This window comes from Lissotriton vulgaris, chromosome 9 (genome assembly GCF_964263255.1).
Source record: "Lissotriton vulgaris chromosome 9, aLisVul1.2, whole genome shotgun sequence".
Classification (NCBI taxonomy): domain Eukaryota; kingdom Metazoa; phylum Chordata; class Amphibia; order Caudata; family Salamandridae; genus Lissotriton; species Lissotriton vulgaris.
Genome location: NC_141697.1, coordinates 906,177,310 through 906,202,791, shown reverse-complemented (window position 1 = coordinate 906,202,791; position 25,482 = coordinate 906,177,310). Strand labels below are relative to the sequence as shown.

At 46.2% G+C, this 25,482-nt stretch overlaps 1 protein-coding gene across 3 annotated transcripts in view; it reads left to right on the top strand.

Moving 5' to 3' along the window:
* The window catches only part of LOC147692482 (Golgi-pH regulating cation channel-like), a 543,103-nt gene that overhangs the window by 5,328 nt on the left and 512,293 nt on the right, over window positions 1–25,482 (top strand). For all 3 annotated transcript variants that reach the window (XM_086938693.1, XM_086938691.1, XM_086938692.1), the window contains exon 2: window positions 19,195–19,261. In XM_086938693.1, coding sequence (XP_086794819.1) covers window positions 19,195–19,261 — 67 coding nt within the window. The remainder of the gene's footprint in view (window positions 1–19,194; window positions 19,262–25,482) is intronic.

Genomic DNA, 25,482 nt, shown 5'->3' with positions numbered 1-25,482 from the left:
AAATGAAAAAAGCCGCACAGCGCAAAAATCGCCGCAGCAGCGATGCGGTTAAGGATTTTGGGGGCCCTAGACCTAACATATTCAGGGGGTCCCCGGCCCCTGTTAGGAACGGCTTTGAATATATGGTCCAGTTTCAGCTGTTTCATGCCCTCTTTGACTAGGTCACTGACAGTGCACAGCCATTCCTCCAAAATTCAAAATGTGTTTCCATCTGTAATATTCATGGATAGTGATGACGTGTTTCAATATTTGCAACAGAACAGCAGCTCACTAATATTAATGCAAATAATCTCTGTGACCCCCTTCCATTTCTCATGTGTGTGTAAAGGCATAGGGCCTATGCCTTTACATACTCGACACAGCCTGGGGCGTAACACAGGCCCCCGCAGTGAGGGGGCCCCAAGCTCCAGGGGGCCCCCTCAGCACAGCACTCTGGCTGTAGAGCTCCTAATTGAGCCCGGAGGGCCCCCCCCACGTGCCTTTCAGGGGGGCCACCTCAAGTTTCTTTACGCCAGTGGACACAGCCAACCCCCTGGCGACAACCCCCAAGAGTAGGGTGAGGCAGTATGTGTCGAGGAGGTCCCCGATGACCCTCCTTATCCTTTCATTTAGTTCTGGCAGCAGCAATTTTTGGTGGCCCCTGTCTGGCTGCTGCAGGAATTTGAAATTAAAATATGATCCTGCTTGCACCGACTGGAGCCTTTTTGTCACTGCCACTTCACAAATGAGGTCACTGCTGAACTTCGTTCATGGGCACTAACACTGCACTTGCCGCCTGGCAGCAATAACCTTGTGGGTGGGCAGCTAGCCTTATGGCTGCACGCATGTGCAAACTACTAATGCTGACCGGTAGTGCAAGGGGAGGTAGGCAAGTAGCCTACGTTGGGTATTGCCACCAAAAAACAGCCCAATCAGTGTAACAAGCTGCCCGATTGAAGCTTAACTCGACATGGATTGGCTGCTGTGAATCGCCTGCCTTGAGTCGACATGGATTGGCTGCTGTGAATCGCCTGCCTTGAGTCACTGTAGCTTAACGAAAAACAACAGATTCTACAGTTATAAGGTAATCAACTCGTTTTTTTAAGCTGATTTGCGTGACAATCCTTTTACTTGTATTAATGCAGTACAGTGACTTAAAATGCGTTACTAACGCAAGATGTGTCACACTTGGCAGGGCTAGAAGTGTAATTGCTGCGACTGTCCCGGGATAGTGAATTACCCGAGACAGTCTTCAACTTGCCGTGATTGTCTCAGAAAAAAACGGGACAGTTGGCAACTATGATTATAATGGAATGAGAACGTTTAGGATTGGAGGGAACCTGCAGCAGGAGGGAGCTGGATTGCACACAGCAACAAGCATTTATAATGCAATGGTTTTGCCTTTGTTAAAGTTTGAGCTATTGGCAATGCTCTTGACATTATTTTTATTTATGTTTTTTTTTAACATAAATAATTGGCATTGTCATTTGCAATGCCACTAGCTTTATCTTTCGCAAATGACACCCACAAACACCTACAGAGAGCCCCCCCAACACACACCCACACAGAGCCCCACCACACACTGCGAGCCCCCCCACACACTGCGAGCCCCCCACACACACTGCGAGCCTTCTCCACACACTGCGAGCCTTCTCCACACACTGCGAGCCTTCTCCACACACTGCGAGCCTTCTCCACACACTGCGAGCCTTCCCCACACACTGCGAGCCTTCTCCACACACTGCGAGCCTTCTCCACACACTGAGAGCCCCCCACACACTGAGAGCCCCCCCACACACTGAGAGCCCCCCCACACACTGAGAGCCCCCCCCACACACTGAGAGCCCCCCCCACACACTGAGAGCCCCTCCCCCACACACTGAGAGCCCCTCCCCCACACACTGAGAGCCCCTCCCCCACACACTGAGAGCCCCTCCCCCACACACTGAGAGCCCCTCCCCCACACACTGAGAGCCCCTCCCCCACACACTGAGAGCCCCTCCCCCACACACTGAGAGCCCCTCCCCACACACTGAAAGCCCTCGCCCCCACACACTGAAAGCCCTCGCCCCCACACACTGAAAGCCCTCGCCCACACACAGAGAGCCCCCCCCCCTTGTCTGGCAATGTACATCAGGCCCTCAGAGTTAATTGTGAAGAAAGACAAGAAGGAGAGAGAAATGGAGAGATGAAAATGAAGGGTAGGAAGAAGAGAGAGATGAAAAAGGAGAGAGGGGCAAAGAAAGGGCAATAGGAAATAGAGAGTGCAAGAAAAGAAGGAGAGAGAGTTGGTGACTGAAAGAAGAGAGTGAGAGAAGGCAAATAGAGAGGAAAGGCACGCGACAGAGTGCAAGAGAGAGAAGCATGATAGATAAGGAGGAGGAGAGAGGACGCATGAGAGAGATCAAGAGAGAGGGAAGGCAGGAAGAAAAGTAAGGGCAGAATGGAGTGAGAAGGCAGAAAACAGAAAGAGTAAAAGATAGAAAAAGAAGCCAAGATGAGGAGGGAGATGAAGAGAGGACGCAGGAGTAAGAACAGGAGAGAGAGAAAGCAGGAAGTAAAAGGAAGGTAGGAGGTAAGGCATAAGCAAGAAGGAGGGAGAGAGAGAGCAGATGGAAGATATCTCGTGCTAAGTATATATGCTCTGTTGTCCTTTTCCTTTTGTATTTGTTTGACGTATGCGTGTGACTTGTTTGTTTAATGCTGCTATGTGTGTACTGTGTTTGTTAAATGTGTGATGTGTGTATTCTGTAATTAGTGAAACCCGTGTTTACGGGTGTTTTACTTGTGATCGGCTTGTGCATCGGTGGTGCTATGAATCTCTCTGTGATGTGTGGGGACTCCGTGGGTGCGTTTGATACGTTCCGTACTGTGTTTAGCTCTTTCTGCTCATGAAGCAGACAGTGTTTGCAGATGTGGCTACTCTTTTTATGACCCCTCCCAGCGCTGCCTGCCCTCTTTCCTGGCATCTCGCACGTGGGTGCCACCGCGGCCTCCGCGCTTTCCCAGAGCTCGGCTCCTCTGGCGCCCTCAGCAATAACAGCACGGGAAGTCGTTAGGGTGGGCAGAGACGGGGCGGGGCTTGGGCAATCGTTTCCATTTTTTGATTTATTGTACTCAAAGGTAAATTCAGTCTGATAGCTATGGGTGATAGTAGATTTGAGGCATTTGGCGGGGGTGAGGTGTGTGTGTTGGGGGGAGGAGGCGAGGGGGCAGGGAGGGAGTGCGTTAAAATAACGGGCCATTGACCCTGCTTAGTGCGTGAGAGATCGGTTTGTCAGGTCCAGTGAGGTCCTACAGTAGTGATGGCGCACGCAACATCAACGCGTATTGTATAGCACGAGAATCCCAGTTAGTAATCGCCAGGGGCAGGTAACATTTCCTACTTTCGGTAAATCTACAAAATAGCGCCGTATAACAATATAAATAATAATTACTTAAAAAACATGCGCGGCATAACAAATGCAGGTAAGCACACATTTTTGCTATTCAGATTTTAAAATATTTTTAAAGGTTTAAGCTATAGTTTCAAACATACTAATCAAATTTAGAATGACGCAAATAATGTGCACGAGCACGCACACGTGCCCATGCCCTGAGGTCCTTGCCTCCCACCCGTGCCACATTTTGTGGTGCTGGGATAAATGCCTTCTGAGCCCTCCTATAATTTTAGTGACAAAAAACCGTTTTTGCAGTAAGACGAAGCTCTATTTTTTCAGGCTGAAAATAATGACACACGTTTGATTCATAATGTAGCTGTAAACATTCTATAACGAAATCAGTGATCATATAGTGTTTTCCTATGAAATTATGTTTTTTAAGGCGTGGTATACAACGGTACCTCAAGTAGAAATATGAAATAATATACGCAGCGACTTGAGCCTTGGGGGAAGTAAGTTTAAGGATGTTCTTTTTGGACTACGTCTGACGTGTGTTTGTGCTGAATGTGACCTAAATTACAGTTTAAGAACTACTCGGCCTACATTTTAGTGGTTATCTTTTTTTCTCCGAGGTTTTTCTGCTTCTTTTGCAGGTACGTGTTCCACTGGACGCAACTGGATTACTCTGGTCAGAAAACGGGCGTAAAATGGACCCAGAAAGTGTCATAGCCAATTGAATACCACAGAACTGACAACATAAATATTATTTCACATGTTGACTATAAACACCTAAACTTTTCTTTAAAAAAAAACACGTGCAGAGGCATGCATGATGCACGAATAAGTTAAGCCTATTGAAATAAAAATACAAATGTAAATGCACATGCTTGTTTTTATAGTTGTACTCACACACACCACACTCACTCATTTTGATATATGAAACGAATGCTACTTAAATAAGGCAGGGTTCGAATATCGTGGGAATTCCAAACTTTTATCTATTCGTTTTTTTAGCACTACGCCCAGAAATCATGTTTGAATTGCACATGCAAGGATTAGTGCAAACTCTGTCCACTAACACTGAGTTGTTGAAAACCAAGCCTAGTCTCATCACGTTAGTGGCGAGAGACAGCTGGAATACACCCTGCTCTCCAGAGAGGATAGCATTGTTGGAGTAAGAAGCATGTTTATAGAAGAATCTATCTATCTATCTATCTATCTATCTATCTATCTATCTATCTATCTATCTATCTATCTATCTATCTATCTATCTATCTATCTATCTATCTATCTGCCTATTTTTCGCTGTTTAGTTCGATGTCTGCCATCTGTTGGACAGTGTGTTTATTTTACTATCTGTTTCCTACAGAGTGGCAGATCTTGGCTGAGTGTCGCTTTCCGCACCCTCTTTGGCCCCCTCGCAACCCTAGCAAAAAAATCAAAAGAGTTAAACACCCCTCCTGAGCCCTCGGACCCCGCTGGAAAATCTATGCGCTGCCCGCCCAGAGCCAGGCCATAGACTCCGGCACTGGAAACACGCACTGGAACACGACAAGTGTAGTATCATTATTATCATTATGATGGTGATGATGATTACTATTATTATTTATTACTATTATTAATTGTTATTATTACTATTGTTATTATTACTATTGTTATTATTACTAATCTTATTATTGTTGTTATTGTTGCTGTTGTATTTTACTATTAAAAGAATAAGAGCAACAACATACTTATTATTAGTACTAATAAAAACAACAATAATAATAACAATATTAATACAATACCAAAACGAACACTTTCAGTAACGGTCCCAGTAGCGACACTCATACCAACACGATGACTAATATTGAGAGTGCGTTAATAATAACAGGAACGTATTTAATAACGTTAATAGTAACATCACGTAACCTAACAAAACATCAGCAAGAATAACGATAGTAATAACATAGTCGTAATAATAATAAGAGTCACAGTTTCCGCCGATGGGGGGGGGGTTGGGGGGCTGAAGCTCTTTCCCCCGGCCGCCATTCCACGGCAGGCTCTCAGTGTGAGCCCTTGACGTCACACGCCGGTGGGGAGCCGCCGTCTCGCGCCTTCATCCTGGGCTGGTTCGGTGCCTCGCGGTGTTTGTGGGAGGACTCGAGCCGCCCGCGCGCTGGTGATTTGCACACAGGTTTAAATGTGGTAACGCGAGCAGTAGCGCTGTTCTGCGCCTGCATTTGCTACTTGCTACACTGACTGTACATTTCCATACCACACACCAGAATATTTGCATTGAACACCGAATACGAGATGCCTCTGTCCTAGCCAGCTGTTATCAAAGGCTGATCAGTGCTCGCCAGCACCCCCACCCCACACACACCCCCACCTTCAAATAACGGAGGATGCTGCCCCCCTCTCTGGAGAGGACAGACCAACACTCAGTGCCCACTGGACAGACCCGTCCTGGACCAGGGCTCAGCAGGTACCCACCCACATCCAGGCTTTCACCGATCCAAGGATACACTCACAGGGATGCTGAATTTAAAGCCTTCTTTTATCATCGTGTTTTTGGGCTGATGTCTCACGGGGGAATTTGAAAGTCTGTATTCAGAATTAGAGGTAGACAACTCGCTATGAACTCATGTCTTCAGCTGGTCCAATAATATACGTCAGTTGAAACCAATAGCAGCGCGTCCCGAGCAGGAAGGGAGGTGCCGGCAATGCCGGACCAGATTCGGGGGCGTTCCCGAGAATCGGCTTTCGGCGGACGTAGCGTGACGTAGCCAAAAGCCAAAAATTCTCAGGAACGCTCCCGAATCTGGTCCGGCATTGACGGACAGGCCCGTCTTCCAATGGCTAGCCTCCATTTATGGAGCTAGCCAATGGAAGACGGGGGCCGTTCCTGTCTCCCCTACTATAGTCATTAGGTTTTCGCCTGAGCGAAAAAGCTGCGCAGAGCGCAGCTTTCGCCAGGCAAAACCTAACAAAAAGTAAGGGACTAGAAGGGTCTGAGATCCACAGCAGGTTGAGCACATTACTCCACCATACCCTATAGGTAACCTCACTATGCACTTCCTGCCTTGCTGGGCTAACATTTCTTGATCTGGTGAAGCATAAATATATCTTCGTCTGTGTATGAGATAAAACATTTAGCGTGCTATGTAGCTTGGAGCAGTGTTAAATGCATGATGTTGCCAGGAGCTGTGTCTAAGATATACTTTGGGTGTATTTGGAAGTATGAATATAGGTTCATATGAATTTACTGTTAAGGTTGCAGTGCTCATCCAACTATAGAATCTGTGCTGTGCCCATTAGGGTGTAGAGATTGTGTCTGTGTTCTGTTCATGTATGGTGGAGTATAACTCCGACTTGATTTTAAAATGCCTTTGGAATAGCTGATGATTAGCGATCGAAATGAGTTGGAGCTGTGTTGTGGGCATGATGATGCCAGGTGTTGTCTAACGTGTACTATTGATTGATATGTAGTAATATGTAGGCTCAGAAAGTTCTCAGTGATGGGAGTCGAGAAAGATTTGTATCTTTGCATTTAGTTATGAATGTTTGTGTAGCATTGTTTGTGTGTGAGATATTGTGCCCACTATATTCTGATATGTGGCTCTCTAGGAGAGAAGCATACAAAAAACAATACATATCTATTGGATATATATTTAGAGAGTACCCGTTATCCTGATCACTATCGGCCTAAAAATGTCATGTCCTAGAAAGTTTGCAAATAATGGAGGATGTTCAGGGGAAACCGCATAAAATTGCAGTGAACACATAGGCTCCGCGCACTCAAGCTCCTATTATGTGTTAAACTGTCATCTCAGTGAACCCTAGTACATCGATTGCATCCAGAGCAGAATGTATGACACAGGAGAACCTTTGTGCTACTACGCCTTATCTGATACCTTCATATAACTCCTGGCTAATTAGAAGAAAAGTACATTCCCTCCTCTTTAGGGTATTACGATGGGCGTAGGCAACGATCCCCACCAGGGATCCACCACTGGACTCCTCCGGCACAGGAGCGGGGAAAGCAGTCTATGGTCCCTTTGAAGTTTCCCTCTCTTTTGGAATAAATGTGTGTAGCCCAGTGTGAGCGTGAGAGACCTCCCTCGGTGTCTTCTGGCTGCACAACGCCTTGAAACAAGTGATTGTGGCCAAATACAGGTGCAAAGCCCTCCGCCTGTCTCTATTGGTTGCACCACGTCTTGGACGAAGCGCCCGCAGGGTGAGGTGCAGCTACACCACCCCACAGGACCTGGATTGCCATAACTGGGGGACGCCGTGCTGCTCGCTCCTCATCCCTTCTGGCGCAGCACTATTTCTCCTCCTAATCGACTGTGCTCGGTCTTAAGAAGCATGGAGCACTGGATTGGAGCTCAAGCTCCACTTTGGTCAGCCACGCGCTTACATAGCAAAAAGCCCTGTGCCAGACTCACCAGGTGAAGGGTTTCATGGCAAGGGCATAGAGGGGACATTTTTGCTGGTCCTGAGATTCTCAGAGAACAGGGGGCAAGCCAACACGCTCTTGGATGACATTTGGGGCACAAAAGGGAGCAGCAGGCAGGCAGACCAGTACATAAAGTCAGTTTTGCAGTGTGGCAATCCCTCCTGCAGTTCAGCTGTAAGCAGACAGCTGGCCAGCACAACAAAGCAGGTAGTCCAATTGACGGTTCCTCCTGGCTGACATCACAGCAGTCAATGTGCATATTGTAGAGCCAGCAGTGTCTGGTTACAAGGCCCACGCAGTGTCTAAAAACATGGGATCAGAGCTCCAGTACTTGTAGTGAAAAATGTATTTGATGAAGGGGTGACTTCAAAGGAACCCTTTAAAAGTGTGTAACAATCCCTTTTAGCCCAGCCTTGCCTCCAGACAACCAGTAGGGGGCTAAATCAGCTGTTTGTATGAGGTCAAGACATCACCTATTCAGATATGTGTGAACCACCTCTTCCAGCCCAGGAAGACTATCGGTATGCAGATGTATCCCCTGTCCCACCTAGCCCTTCTTGTATTGTGTCTGTCTAGAACGTATGCACAAATTGTAGCTGTCACCCAGCCCAGACGTGTATTTAAGTCAGGCTGCAAAGCACAGTCATATGTACAGAGAAATTCCCACTTTCTAAAAGTGAATAACAGCAAGGGGATGGACCTATTTAACATCAGCAAGGCTAGTCCACAATCTTTTAAGTATTTATAAACGTCAAACGCCAATGCTGACTTCATTAAACCAACACAATAGTTTCAATTAGTGCTCACACAATTATTGTGTTCACTATTTCATTTCAATGTGATTCATAAAAGACTTTTCAATTTACATACAACTGTCATCAACAGAGGAACAACATGAAATTCATAGATTGCCTTTCATTGCGTGTCCCACATTAAATAAACAACAATACATAAGCAAAATAATGCATTATTAAACAAAATCAAAACAAACAATCAAGATATATAATTGTACTTTTCACAGTTCTGAATTTTACAGCACCCAAGGGGTATAGTACTCAGACATCCTTATCAAACCCCTACTTTTTGTAGGGGGGTCATCTCAACATTTAAATCAATTTAAGGCTTACCCTAGGGATCTGACCATTCAGTTATTTCTTCCGGCAGTTTTCTTAATGCCTATTTTTTTTTTCTTGGACACACTCCCCAGTTCCTATAAGCTACAAAAGTCTTTCAAATTCAACTTCACTTGGGTGTTCTCCTCAGGCCACCAGAACTGTAGAACACTAGTGTTGAAGATGTTATTAATGTAGTATCTCGTTGTGGGTCTAAACGATAGCAGATACAATGTGACGATCAGTCCGTTACACCTCCAGCCTAAATATTCTGCCAGTGCTGCCGCCGAATTGAAGTAACTTTGTTTTAATATATTTTCGAGAGGCACGCTCGGCATGAACATGATTAAATAATCCCAGTGAACAGAATGTCACAAACCTTTAAATATCGCCCCGCTTTGAACATACTGTTGTTACGGTCACACTTGTTTTTCATATCCAATTACATGTCTTGATTGTTTGTTTTGGTATTTTGTTTAATAATGGATGATTTTTCTTATGTGTTCTTGATTATTTAATGTGGGACAAGCAATGAAAGACAATTGATGTAATTTATTTTCTAAAAGTGGCATTTCTAAAATAGTAATGTAAAAGTCAACCACACCAGTAAGTAGGATTTATCCCCACTATTCTAAACATACCAAACCTTGCAATGCCACTCCTTTCTTATCAAGAATTACCACTTAAAAGTATACAAGGGAATTTACAATGCTAGCCCATGAAAGAAGTAGGCGTCATAGCAGTGACAAACTGAATATGCTGTTTCTCACTACTGGGACATGCCACATATGGAGGAACATGATCTATCTTTTACTTACACAGCACCCTGGCCATAGGCTACCTGGGGCCTTCCTTAGGGGGGGCTATGTATAATAAAATTAGAGTTTAAGGCTTGGAAAGTAGTATTAAATGCCAAGGCTACTTCAGTGGGTGGCGCAAGCAGTGCTGCAGGCCATCTAGTAGCATTTCATTTACAGATCCTGGGTATATGAGATACACATTACAAGGTACTTTCAAGTAAATCAGATATGCCGAACCAGTGTAAACCAATCATACCATGTTTATAGTAGAAAGGACATGGATTTTAGCATTGATTAGCAGTGGTAAATTGTCCCAAAGCCAACAGAGGACGATCAGAAAAATAGGCGGATGAATGCAAAAAGTTTGTGGATAACCCTGCAGAAAGGGACAATGTTAGATGTTTAAAGATGGCCCTGTTTTTAGCAGGCACGAACCCTGCTTGATGGCGAGGATGTGAATTGGTAGACCTACTTACAAATTGTACAAAATATATGCAACTAAAGACATTGTAAAAGGAAATTTAAAAAGCAGAGGAACAGAGAATTGGATATGACGGGCCTTGCTAAAAAGAAATCATGGCAAACTGACTCGAAACATGTAAAGCTTGATGGTCAGTAGTGGTATGTGATTAGCTCTGTATCTGAGGAAGATGCATGAGGTTGTTTCCGATTTCTGTTATTCAGTGCATACCAGTTTTTTAATAGGAGCATGGTACAGGGGCATACAAATATTATATTTCTAGATTTGTAAGCATGTGATTGAAATTTCCTTGTACAATTTTCTTTAATAAACGAAATTTGTATTCCTTTATCAGTTTTTATCTAAAACATCTTTCTTTTTTTTAAAGTGTAGCATATTTACATGTTTAAAGGACTTTAATCTTTTAATGAATGCGTTGGAAGATATGATATGTTACGGTGAGATTCAGTGAATACATTGTTTTATAATGGAGATTTATATATTCTTTACTAATCAATTAAGAAAATAGACCTATCATTAAACCGAATATACTTGAAATGTTATATCAAATGGTTTTCTGATATTGATATATTTAGTTTGATAGTTTTAATTGTATTATGACTTTGTGGGTTTGTTCTGAACTTATTGTCAACATTAATACACCTTTGTACCTACGAAGGAATCCCACATGTTGAGATGATCCATAGCTACCCTCCCTTGTGGGATCTCTTTTATACCCCACACTTGTTTAGGTTTTGCCTCGCCAAAAAGATGCGCTCTGCGCATCTTTTTCGCGCAGGCGAAAACCTGATGAGAACTGTAGTGTGGCTTTGGGTCAGCCCTCGTCATTCATTGGCTGGCTCCATAAATGGAGCCTAGCCATTGGATGAGGGGCCTGTCCGTCAATGCCGGACCAGACACGGGGGCGTTCCCGACATTCTTTGGCTTTTGCCGACGTCACGCGACGTCAGCCGAAAGCCGGGAACGCCCCCGAATCCGGTCCGGCATTGAAGGCACCCGGAACAAGTCCAGGTGAGTGCTTGCTTTAATTTCCCGCTGTTCCCACCCCCTCTCCTGCTCGCAGCGTCTCCCGTCCCCGTTCCCGCCCCCCTCCCGCTGGTGACCGTGCTTTCCTGTTGTCTCAGCCAGGCCCGCTCCCCGTAGACTCCCCTCCCCCTGGTCTCTCCCTCTCGGCGCTTCTCGCTCTGCGCGCTCCTCTGCCCTGTAACCTCCCACCTCCCTGCACTCTCACTCCCAGCTCGCCTCCATCCAGTCTCCCTCCTTCCTCTACCCTCCCGTCCCCAGCCCGCCTGCCTGAGCTAGAGACGGGCCGCCGCGCTGCCCGCGGCGACCCGGAAGTGACCGGCCGGCCGGCCAATCCTAGCGCGGCCGGCCGGAAGTGCCCGCCCCCCGCAGCCCGGGGGAAGAAGGAAGTATGGCGGCGCCCGCGGGGCTCCCGTGGCCTGGAAGGAGCCCCGGGAGATGCGGAGGACGTTGCCGGTCTCCCATGCCAAAGAGGGAGACCGGAGAAGTGCCAGCGAGATTGCCGCCGTCGATGTTTCCGGTCTCCCATGCCGAAAAGGGAGACCGGAGAAGTGCCGCCGTCCGAAGGTGCAGGGGAGTTGATCTGCTTGCACAGGAGGAGCCCCGGGGAAAGAGAACGTCCCTCCTCGGCCCCGGAGAGTCCCGAGGAGCGGGAGCTCTCGTCCAGCAGCCGCCGGACCCGGTGATATTTGACTTCATATTGCATTCTTATAATTCAGAGTTACTTGCCATTCTGAGATTGCTTGAGGCTCTGTAGGCTTTTAGATAGTGCTTGAAGATAGAGACGTTGTAAGAACCGGTACAACTGTCTAAAGGAAATAGTCTTGTATGCCCTATATATTTCCTTGCAGACAATTTTACTAATCCTTAAGTTTAGGACTCCAGAAAACAGACTCTTTGCCAATTAATTTGAAGTTTTGCATGTCGATTAAGAGTTCCATCCACCTTAATTGAGGAAATACGAGTGTTCCCGTCTTCGTTTTGCATACTTTATTCATCAATTTATACCTAAGGAGTTGATTTACTTGTGCTGGGTGCCTGGCTCTTATCAGGATCAGCCAGGCTTTACTGAAGAAAGCAGGTGTCACGAGATTCCCTCTTTCAAATAGACTTGGATGGTGTTTTACCTTTCAAACTGTTTGTTACTCCTTTACTTTGGATCCATCCAGTGTGAATGGACTGACTTGTAGCCGCCACAATAGGTTTCGCCTACAAGGCAGCGCTTTCACTCTCTGTTGCAAGATGTATTGCTAACTTACAGTGAGCTTGTACCCTGCCATTCGCTTACCATGGGCCGACTTATTCTCTCTCTTATTTGCTTACTTCCTACTAGCATGTGCGCGCTTTCCTGCTCTTTTTAAGTTTGTTTATCCCATGGAGCAGGTCCTTACACTGCTCGCTATTTCAGCGCTACTTTTTTTTTCTTTTTGTTTTAGCACTCCAGGAGAGTGCATGTTATCTGTCTCACTAAACCTCATCTCTCCCCCTCTGTGCGCTGCTCTCTCACCTCTGTGGTTCTACCCTGCCCCTCCATCATGTGCTCACCCTTGTGTGTTCCCGCTCCCTCATTGCTTTCTTGCCTGCTTACTTTTCTTACCGATGCCATCCGTGCTTCATGTTGCTCTCCTTTCCATTTAGTTTCTCCTCGGCCTGTACCATCCACGTTGCTTAACCCTCAGCAGCACCATCTGTGTGGTTTGAGTCCCTCACTGCGTGCGCACCCCCATGCCCCGGTGTCCTCCCTTCCCACTTTCGCCCGTTGCTTCTTTGCTTTCTCGTTGCTTACCCCCACCACTTTCCAAACAATATTTGATTGGCTGATAAAATGAAAGGGAAAAAAGCATCTGTCTCATTACGTAGATGCATGCACGCACGTAAAAAAAGACTCAGTGGTCTTTTTTAGGGCTCGACCTCTGACAATGCGCAAGCATTGCAGATGTCGAGACATATTATGGCTTATCCAGAGCTTAACTAAACGGGCGATTAGATGCTGTGCCCATGAAAAAGCGCGTGCGATTTGATGCTGTGCCCGTGAAAAAGCGCGTGCACAGCATCAAAGCCACCAGCCTCCCTCCACAAGCTTACCCCAGTGTGTGCTCTGGCATTTCTCCTCCCCTAATTATTCACTGCCCACGGCCGGCCGGCACATCAAAGGCTGCTGCTCCGCGTGCGTCTCGTCACCCTTACTCTCCCCTATTCTTCCCTTCTTGCCTCTCCCCGCCCCCCCCCGCCCCACCACGGCAATGCCGAGGGCTTGTCTGCCTTCTCCCAGACTCGTTTACTTAACGTTCCCTGGCCTGCACACTAAACTTTCCCTAGCTCTGATGCCTGGGACTTCATTCCGCTTTTTTTACAATGCATTTACCAATGCTTGTTTTTTTAATTTGCGGCCTTGCATTTCTATCTACCCCTCCTTCCTCTCTCCCTCCCTCCCTCCCAGCGCCGAGGCCGAGCCCCTGGCACAGCTTTGCAACAGAGGCCCTCGGCAACAGGGAGAGTCGATTTACACAGGCAGTAATGCAGTCTCTAGACTCTGCAGCCTGGGCCTACATACAAACAGGCAACCATGGACACGAAGAAACAACATAGCAAAAATATATCAATCTAACCATGGAGACTTTATGGCCACCATTTGCAAGGCTCCAGGCAAATACCAGATCAGGCCTCTTTTGCTGTTAAACGATTGACAGTTATTACCCAAATCAATTAACTCTTGTTTTGTAGATTACGAAAGCCTTGGCTGCCCCTGCCAGAGCACAATTCCCATACAGAGCAACAACGCCTATGCTCATTTGATCTCTCATTCAGTGAGGTTTTTCTTCGCAGTCTCAAACGTAACTTTGCCATACATGCAGACGCATGCTTGTTAACTTACCCTTATTTGGATGATGTCCGCTTTTCAGTGATTTTCGCCATCCTACAAAGCACCATGCTTCTAAAGACTTCAATATGGGTAACCATTTTTGCAAACCTGCAACACCTTCCTAAAGAGGTTTAGTCCTCATTGAATGTATGTGATGAAATCAACCTCATTCGCGAGGCAACAAAAAGGTTGACATTAATACACAGGTCCCGTGATGCAAATTGAAGAAGAAAAAAAAAACAGCCCTTCGTCCCATTCACTCCAGACATCTCCATTCGCACCTCTGCATTATCTTCCTAGAGAACAACCACCAGAGACGAGTTGTTCCCAAATAAAACACAGTGACTGCTACTTGAGGCCCTGAAATTAGAAGTGTGCACAATGCAGTTTCCGGGATCGGACATTAGCACAACTGATTTAAATATGCCTCAAGTTGTAACACGTAGAACAAAGATGGAAATTAAAGCCAGTTCACAAGAGAAGCAACATTCCAGTTTTCACTCCACAGCCATCACACAGCTCCACCGATGCACCCACCGCACAGCTCCACCGATGCACCCACCGCACAGCTCCACTGATGCACCCACCGCACAGCTCCACTGATGCACCCACCACACAGCTCCACCGAGGCACCCACCACACAGCTCCACCGATGCTCCAACTAAGCTCCACCAATGCACCCTCCACACAGCTCCCCCAATGCACCCACTAAGCTCCACCGATGCACCCACCACACAGCTTCACTGATGCACCCACCACAGAGCTCCACCGAGGCACCCACCACACAGCTCCACCGAGGCACCCACCACACAGCTCTACCATGCCCCCACCAAACAGCTCCACTGATGCACCCACCACACAGCTCCACAAATGCACCCACCACAAAGCTCCACTGATGCACCCACCACACAGCTCCACCGACACAGCTCCACCGATGCACCAACCACAGAGCTCCACCGATGCACCCACCACACAGCTCCACTGAGGCACCCACCACACAGCTCCACTGATGCACCCACCACCCAGCTCCACCGATGCACCCACCACACAGCTCCACCGACACAGCTCCACCGATGCACCCACCACACAGCTCCACCGATGCAGCCACCACACAGCTTCACCGATGCACCCCCCACACAGCTCCACCGATGCAGCCACCACACAGCTCCACCGACACATCTCCACCGATGCACCCACCACCCAGCTCCACCGATGCACCCACCACACAGCTCCACCGATGCAACCACCACACAGCTCCACCGACACAGCTCCACCGATGCACCCACCACCCAGCTCCACCAATGCACCCACCACCCAGCTCCACCGATGCACCCACCACTCAGCTCCACCGACACAGCTCCACCGATGCACCCACCACACAGCTCCACCGATGCACCCACCACACAGCTCCACCGATGCACCCACCGCACAGCTCCACCGATGCAGCCACCACACAGCTCCACCGATGCAGCCACCACACAGCTCCACCGATGCAGCCACCACACAGCTCCACCGACACAGCTCCACCGATGCACCCACCACCCAGCTCCACCGATGCACCCACCACACAGCTCCACCGACACAGCTCCACCGAGGCACCCACCACACAGCTCCACCGAGGCACCCACCACACAGCTCCACCGAGGCACCCACCACACAGCTCTACCATGCCCCCACCACACAGCTCTACAATGCCCCCACCACACAGCTCCACAGATGCACCCACCACACAGCTCCACTGATGCACCCACCACACAGCTCCACCGACACAGCACCACCGATGCACCCACCACACAGCTCCACTGAGGCACCCACCACACAGCTCCACCGAGGCACCCACCACACAGCCCTACAGATGCACCCACCACAGAGCTCCACCGATGCACCCACCACACAGCTCCACCGATGCACCCACCACCCAGCTCCACCGATGCAGCCACCACACAGCTCCACCGACACAGCTCCACCGATGCACCCACCACACAGCTTCACCGATGCAACCACCACACAGCTCCACCGATGCAGCCACCACACAGCTCCACCGACACAGCTCCACCGATGCTCCCACCACCCAGCTCCACCGATGCACCCACCACACAGCTCCACCGATGCAGCCACCACACAGCTCCACCGACACAGCTCCACCGATGCACCCACCACCCAGCTCCACCGATGCACCCACCACACAGCTCCACCGACACAGTTCCACCGATGCACCCACCACACAGCTCCACCGATGCACCCACCACACAGCTCCACCGATGCACCCACCACACAGCTCCACCGATGCACCCACCACACAGCTCCACCGACACAGCTCCACCGATGCACCCACCACTCGGCTCCACCGATGCACCCACTGCTTGTGCCTCCGTGTGCCCCTGTTGCCTGCTTGTGCTGTGTGGGTGTGTGTGTGGAGGGCTCTGTGTAGCTGTGTGTGTGGGAAGCTTTGTGTGGCTGTGTGTGTGGGGGGCTGTGTGGGTGTGTGTGGGGGGGCTCTGCATGGGTGTGTGTGTGGGGGGGCTCTGTGTGTGTTTGTGTGTGTCATTTGCGAGAGATAAAGCTAGTGGCATTGTAAATGGCAATGCCATTTATTTATGTTAAAAAAACATAAATAAATATAATGTCAAGAGCAATGCCAATAGCTCTAACTTTAACAAAGGCAAAACCATTGCATTGTAAATGCTTGTTTTATATCTCTTGAAAGCCCCACTCCATTGTGAGATCCAGTCCAAAGTCCCCTTTCCTTATGGAATCATGTTCGTGCACCACTTGCCTATGATACAGCTTTCAGTGCTCCCTCATTTATGGGATCCTGCCTAGTGTGCTCCCTCCCTTATGAGATCCATCGAATGCCTCCACATCCTTGAGGTGTATAAATTATCCACTGCCCCACTTCCTTGTGCGATGCTCTTTGGCGCCCAGTAGTATTCTCTGTATCACAGCCATATGGGAAGCCCTCAAGTCCCTTACCTCTTTCATATGGGGTGCCGTTTAGAATCTCACGCCTTTCAGCACCAGTTGCACAGCAAATCAATCATTTTGTTTATTCATGTTATTTATATCATTAAGTAATATTTCAGTCAGAAATGTACTTTAGTACTGGTTTTTATTTTGGTACACAGGTTGTAGATATTTTGCGTTGAACTACAGGAAGCCATTATGGATTTTGACGGTAGATGTTACATAAGAAGTTGGACGATGGAAAGCAATCCATGTAACTGGAAGCAATGTTGTTCCTATAAGTCAAACAACACAACATGCAGAGGCATTCTAGAGTAGGGGTATTTTCACACAATCCTCATATTTACAGTGCTAAGGCATTCTGTGCGAATAGTTAACTTCCCTTGCTATCAGGTTTTAAGAGGGAGAGGTGGGGCTAAGTGCTGTTTTGATTTGCTCTTGCTTTATGCTGGCACTGTTAAACAATAGAGTGTGTTCCAGTGTGTGAACCCAAGAAGCTGGAAGGACTTAATCTGGACGGCATTTACTGCCGTTTTGTGGTAATTAGGAATTGGTCATTGGCTAATCTTAGGTTGCATTAGAGAATCTAGCTGGATAAGTTAGTAGAGTTAATCTTGGGATGTAACAGGATTGTCTTTGAAGACAATGTTAGACGTTTGCATGTGGCCTGTTTTTAGCAGGCATGAACCCTGCTTGATGGCGAGGGTGTGAAGTAGTTGGTGCTCTTGGAAGGTTGTGTAGTACTCTTGGAGCGAACTTTTTAAGGCCATGCCAAGCAATGTATCATAAGGCCCGCAAAAAACGTTCAGTTCTCCAGTTTGCTGATAAATAGTAATATGGGGGAAGGAGAATGCAGATGGATTTTGCCTTTATTTAGTATTTGATATTGTGCTGTAGATTTGTGATGGTGAGGCTTATTGTGGTTAACAATAATACCCTGATTTTTTGCTGACGTGTGAAGATCGGTGTCTGGAGGAAAGTTGATACTGTTATTGGTATAGGTAGTCCTAGAGGAGCTGGGTTAAAGTATAAGATCTCTGTGTTAAATGGGTTCATTGTAAGAAAGGCGTACGGACATCGAGTGGTAAAAAGCAGCAAGACAATCGAATATACTCGATTATAGAACGCCTGCAGAATTAGGGAAATAGAAGAATATTTGAGTGTCAGCTGTAAGAGAGCCCAAAAGAGAAGATTAGACTGAGGATGGTAGGTAGCATGAAAAGCAGAGAATACCCAGCACAAATCCTTGGGGAACACTAAAGGGTAGTGGAGTGGGAAAAGGTCTGTTAGATTGCCAGTCATCAGAAAAGGACTCAGAAGTAGAGTAAAACAGTTGAGTGCTGAACCACCATCTAATGTTAGTGTAGTGTAAGGAAACCTTAATGATGTTGAAAGCTGTTGATGAATCGAGGGTTGTGAGTGTGAATGAGAGGTAGGTTGTTATGATGAGCAGAGTGATATGAGTGCTGTTTCATTGGAGTGGAGAACACACAAGGTAGTTTGGAAGGGATATCGCAAATTGTTAGAATTGAGGGTTAGGCAGTTGAGACCAGCCATTTAAGTATTTTCGAAGAGACAGGAATTTGAAAGACTGGGCAGTAGTTGTATGGTGGAATGATTTGCTTTTTCTAATGTTTGTGACTTCACTTTTAGTTCTCTCATTTTAAATTGATAGGTTTGGGCTTCAAAGTACACTGTATTTTACAGCCTCTTTTCCTACATTATAAAATACTACCCCAGCATCTCCTCCTTACCCCATTTTGGGTGCATCCTCAGATCAACTTTGTTGATGCTTGCTTTATAGCTACGGCTGTGCTATCTTGATTCTTCTTCTTCCATACAGTTTCGCAGAGGCACACGTTGTGGCTGCCTACAACTGTCCAGGAAAGACTGTGGCTTCTGTTAATATCCAGTGGATGATCACCATACATTTTTTCAATGCATATCAAACGCTTGACATTAGTACAGTTTGGCCTCTTGTTAATGAGTGTTTAGGAGTTTACTCTATTGTAATCTTCTCCTTTCTGACTCATGTTATCGTTCTCAAGCACCAAGGTCCTCTCTGCTGATGTGCACGCTAAAAATTAAAGTAATGGCTCTTGCCAGGACAACTTTTGTTACAGCCACTAACCTATGTTTTCTCTTCCTCAGAACAATCCCCAGGATTTATTCTGGTTCCAAAAAACGATGTTCAATGGGACTCGCATCTCTTTGAAGTGTAAGTAACTTTTATATTTCTCTTGAATTACTGTATATTTGTTATTTTTACCTATTTTAGAAATGGAACTAGAAGCAGTAGTTAACAAATTAAGGGCTGTCTGTGCTGCTGCATCTACATTCCGATTTATTGCACCCGACCTCCCGAAGTACTACTTCCTACTGATAAATTTTCCGCTTTTGTTATGTTATGCGACAATTGTAGCGCGCACGGATACTCAATAGTTTCCCGGTGCGAAAGCCAGTTTAATGGAGACAGAGAGGCATGTGCTGAGGCTGGATTTTAATTAAAAAGCAAGGTTTTTAACTGTTTTTTAAACAGCCTAAGGTCTTGGGTGTTTCGCAGCTCGTAAGGAAAGTAATTCCAGGCTTTAGCCGCCTTGAATGAAAGGGAGCTGCCCTCTGTTCTAGCAAGGCGGGAACGAGGGATGACAGCGAGGCATTTCCCTGCAGAGTGTAGGTAGGCACATAGAAATCTAAGCGTCTTCTGAGATACAGGGGCCCGGATTTGTTGAAGGCACCATGGGCAAGGGTAAGAGCCTTAAACAGGACACGCTAACCCCCCGGGAGCCAATGCAAATCCTGGAGATGTTGCTTTGTACTTGACCTACCAGAGATGCTCAGCAGCGCTCTTGCTGCCGCATTCTGGACCGTCCGTAGCTTTTTCAGCTGATAGCCAGGAAGGCCGATCTATAAGGCGTTGGCGTAGTCTAAGCCTAGCTAAACAAGGATATGCTGGGGAACCTGATTTAAGGGATTTGAGGATGGCCAATGTGTCCAACTGAGGAATGGGTAAAAAAGCTGTAAAGAAAGTGTGAGCTAAGTCAGGGTCTGGGGCAGTCTGGAGGGGGTGTTCACCTGCACTTGGAAACCAGACCCCAAGCTGTCCTGGATCGTTTGGATCTTGTCCATAAAGAAACCGGAAAGATTCTTGCACCAAGAACCAGAGGCAGGAACGACCATACGTTCCGCGCAAGGCTTAAAAAACTCTGGATGATGGAGAAAATTTATTTTGAGTTGTTTTTAGACAGAGCGATGCGCTCTGCGCAAAAATTGCCCTTGGCTTTCTTAATGGCAGCATAATAACCGTTCTGGTACTTCCTATGTGCTATTTTGACCAATGGGAAGTAAGCTTATCTCCAGCTGCGCTCCAGATTTGTACATGATTTTTTTAGTTCTTTGAGTTCGTTGGAGAACCATGATTTGGACAGGGTGTTTCTTACTCTCTTTTTAACTATATTGGTTCACAGTGAATCTCTTACAGAAACACACTGCACATCCTACTACTGTATGGTGTCCTCCAAGAGTATCCTCACTACTCTATTTTGTCCTACTCACACTAACACAAGCATTGTAGTTCTGTGACCCACACCTACAACTTCTTCACTAGTTCTGTCTATAAAAAGTAATGTCATCAATACCGTAGTAATATAATAGAAAGCTCCACATTTCAGTGCTGTTATTCCAACATCTGTGATGTTTTGTTGACCACACAGCTGCTCCTGTGGTATATTGATGTGATCCACACTCGAAAACCTGCTACTCTAATACCGACCACATAGATTGTCATGTGAATTGTAGTACTGTGATTCTCTAACTAAAGCACTTCTTGTGTGTGTGTGTGTGTGTATATATATATATAAATATATACTCACTCACTCACACTCACTCTCTCTCTCTGGTATGTTCGTGTTATTGGGATTTGTTTCACTGTTGAGATGGAGATATTCAATTTTGGTGACACTGGGATGAGAATGTGTCTTTCTATGATGCTTAATAATAAGCACAAAGGTTTGAAGAGATACTGTTGACCAGAAATGTCCCCTGTGTGGTATATGGGTGTGTACCTTGCCCTAAGTGACCCAGCTGCATTTGAAACTGGTATCCCGACTTTTTATTTGCTGAGCTGTCATTCTAATCAAGCATATTCACTGATACTTAGACCTTTTCATGGTAATGCCAAGGTGCAGAGAAGGTTCTGTGACCTTGTGAGCTACACCAGTTGTGTCCTCTTGTTGACATGGTACTTCTCTACATGTCTTGGCTTGTTGACCTAAAGAGGTGATTTCAGCATACTGATTTTTGTGAATGAATAGTCTTGTACATACCTTATTTCTGTGTCAGAAAGTTTTGTTGCCTACCAGCCCCATTTCAAGTTAAAGTTCGCTTCAACGTTGCATCCAGATCCTCATGCTGACATATAGTGGTGATGTTGAATGAGTGTGTGCACTATTCATGTGTGGCCCATACAAGACAGGAGACTTTTTAATGCAGTTTGAGAATGTTTTTTGGGGCAGTAGGATCCATTTTGGATGACTCCTGTTTTAGAATACTACAAAATGGAGGATAGATACAACTTATCTAGACAATCGAAGTGTATTGTTTGCATTCCTGTGGCTGTAGGGTGGAGACTCAGATACTGAAGTGAGGAAGGATGGAGAGAGAGCTACCCGTAGAAATTCTGTGAGGACTTTTTTGCAAGAGACTGCTGGTTAGATTTTCTTGAGCACTGCCATTTAGTAAGGGAGTTGAGTCTGTTAAAAACAAAGAAGTGTCTGCCCTTTTCTCTGTACCGGATTACTTCTTTAGCAAGTCTGCTGACAGCCAGGCGGTAGTCTCTGCACTTCATTGCCTCTATGTTTTGGATACTCCTGTTTGATGCCATCATCATCTCTACCTGCTGTAAGAGCCATCAGCTTGCACAAAGGCTTTGTCTTTACTACTGATAGAAAATTACATGAACGGGAACCATCCTGAAACCAGTTCTGAAGCCTTAGACTGTGGCTTTACTTCCTTTGTCTGGAAAATGAGTATAATAGTGGGACCAAATTACCCTTCTTTGTTCCTATTCCACATTCTTATTGACCAAGAAAGGGAGTGCTCGACAGAGTACTTGAAGAGCTGCCCTAGGCCAGGGCTGTTGTCTACCTGACAGCCAGTCTCTCAAAGGTGAGGGGTCATTGTCCAAAGTCTGGGGACATTTTTTGGTATGCCTATAAGCCTACTGCTCAGAGAGGGAAGGAGAGTGTCAGATACTGTAGGACGCGAGAATGTGCTGAAGCCCAGCTGTGGTCCTGGTGTGTGGAGCACCAAGAAAAAGCCAACTGCTAAACGGGAGCATTTACCAGACCTACCCGAGTAGTTGCCTGGTTTCCTAGAGCATGGCTCTTTAAGTAAACTGTGAAAATAAACATTGAGCTAGTCAACAATGTGCTGTACGGCAATCCTGCAGTGTGCCCAAAGGTCTGATGCTGCTGATATGGAGCATAATCATCAAGAAGCTGTTTCTTGAGCTGGAGATCTGCCCTGGCCCAACGACCGAAAATGCTCAAGACAAGCACAAATCAGTCCAGCCTGCTGCGATAAAACCTTTAGCGTTATGAGAGAACGGTAAGACAGCTGCTGCTTTAAGCAGACATTCGCCCCATCCAGAGCTAGTGTTTGTGTCTCCGCTGAGCAGGTAACTAGAGACCTTGCTTCCAAAGACTGAATGACTGTATCACAAACTTACAAAGATAATCCTGCAGTAGGAAGCTATCCGTGCCAGTGAGACTCTTTAAACTTAAGAACTGCTGATGAAGCAACAGCTTAAGGGGAAGCCAACACAGACATTGGTGGTCACTGTGTAGTTTGGAGCAGGACATCAAATACGGTGTAACAGTGAGTGAGATCTTTTAACCTTTTAGTCATATTAACAGTAATTATGCAGTATCCTATTCTGCTTTGATATTAAAAGACCACCTTTTCACCATAAAAAACTGGCACTGGAATGGCCAGCGATTTACTGTGTCCTTTGTTGGACTGTTGAGTTCTGAGTCTCTGCCCCAAAACAACCTCCCTGAGAAGCCTGTAACTCTCCGCCCCGCCACCCTTAGAGTCAAGGGAAATATGAGTGTACCTGTTTGCCTGGCCAGTGTAGAATGGACCCCAGGACACCATAGGCAAAACACTCCAACGATCATGGTTGTGGCCCAGTAGTTCCTAGTTGAGTTGTGCCCCTTCCCCTAATCTGCGTCCACCAAATTCCAGTTCTCCCAGAAGCCCTGAGTAACGAGTAAAAGTACACATGACTTCAGTCAGACAATCCAGTCCATCCATATTAGTAGACGGATTCGCAAATGTGTCCTTTTTGTTTGCTCAGCCAGTGCAGCTAGTCAAAGGCTATTAGTAGCAGTAGTTACTAGTAGCTTTGATATTTTTATTATTTTTATTATTATTATTTATTGTGCACTGATAGAGCAGGATTGCTTGATATAAGACGTTCTTTCATTTATTTCGCAGGGTTTCGGTATATTGATTTTTATGGTAATGTTTGTACTTATTCATCATCCTTGTCACCTGTCTTGACATGCCTTTTCTTTCGGGAGTTCATAACAGATTTAACCTCATGTCTATGTTTTTGTGAATGTTACAAAGATACGTTCTGTAGTGTGAAGTGTTGCTGAAAAATACATACAGCATTCTTATTTGAAGGGTATGGCAAACTATACAAACACTAGAAATTCTAAACTTCTAGTTATAACTTAAATCTATAATTTGCGCGCCACATTATATTTACTATAAGTTGTGCACCTCACTTGCCACACTACGTTAACGGTGGCTGTCATATAGTGAAGAGGAGTATCTTTGAGTGACATGTCGTACATTTGAGTGTTGTATAGTGGAGTTTTGTTGACTGCAGTATCGTGTTATTGAGTTCCATTGACTAAACTGTCGTACATTGCATAGTGTGGAGTAGAATGTTTTTTTTTTCCTTTTTCTTTTGTCCTCATTTGCCTTAACCCTCAAGTGTGGAAAAACCCCAGCCACCTTTACTTGTCTGCGTAAGCATGAGCCCCTGAACACTAGGCTCATATCTCTCGCTAAAAGGCACAGGTATCTTAATGGCGGAAGAAGTTACCAGCAATTTAAGGGCTAGCTAGGTGACTCCATACCGGTGTTTTACCACCTATTGGACCGGAGTATTTACCGAAGGGAACCAAACCCGAAGGTTCGTGGAGCAATACAGGCATAATCATCGGACCCGGGGGACCCCCCCCCCAAAAAAAACCCGGAAATCCTAACTCCACTGTATCAACAGTTCCCAGAAGGCTACTTTTTGTGTACTACATGATCTGGCCATATCCACCCTGGAGACTTGATAAAGGGACGTCAGCCAACCAGCATGTGTTGGCGCAGCTGAATCAACCCAAAACATACAAATTTGTCTCCTTGACAAAAGGATCGCATAAAAGAGGAGAGATCTTATATGACCGCGGATATTGTCATCAATTCTAAAGATGAGTGATGTTCAAGGAGATTTTGAGGATACAGTGCAAAGAGTCCTTCACTTCCTCCCAGAAGCAAGCTATAGCTGGACAGTTCTTAAACATATGAACGTCAGATGCTTCTGGCAGGCCGCATTTATTAAATTTTTTCCCCGGCTGGTACTTGGATAACTTTAGGGGAGACAAATATGCGTGGTGTACCGTGAAGAGGTGATTTCGCCTCAACCAAGCTGCTTTCACTGTTTTATACAGGAGGTTAAACGAGTCGATCCACAGCTGCTCACATTGGGTCTCAAACTCTCCGCCCCATAGATCATGCAGAAGTTTAAAATTTCCATCTATCTCCTCCAGAAGCATCCAGTACCAAATTGAAATCTCCTTGCCGCCCCCCAGTTTTATATCCAGCTGATGTTCCAAGTTACTGATTTTACCCAGGGGGACCCCCTTCCTACATAGTGCTTGGGCCTAGCTATTCAACTGCATGTACTTGAACCTGGAAAGGCCTGACCTGACTTTCTCCAACTGACAGCATGTCTCCCCAAATCGCTATCCCGGCGTCCCTTAAAGGCATCGCCAGACTGTCCTTAAGGCAAGGTGGAATACCCGGTGAGTCCCACATAGGTGCGTGATTTAAAAAATAGCTTATCCCTATTTTACTTCGGATTATTGACCAGCTTTTGGCCAAAGATTGTAGACTTTTTAATTTCACCTTCTTAAAAAATTTGTGGTCCCCAAACTTAAAGAGAAAACAGTCAGCTGGTAGATCGTCACCTTCTAGCATAGCCCGAAACATTACCCATCTAGATGTATTTATGGGTGTTTTTAAAAGCATTCTAGAGAATGAGAGTTGAAAGGCCCATGCATAGTACTGCAGGTCAGGTAGAGGAAACCCTCCCTTCTTCGCCTTAACTTTTTCCATGCCAGTCTCGTGGCTTTATACTTCCAAATAAAGGAG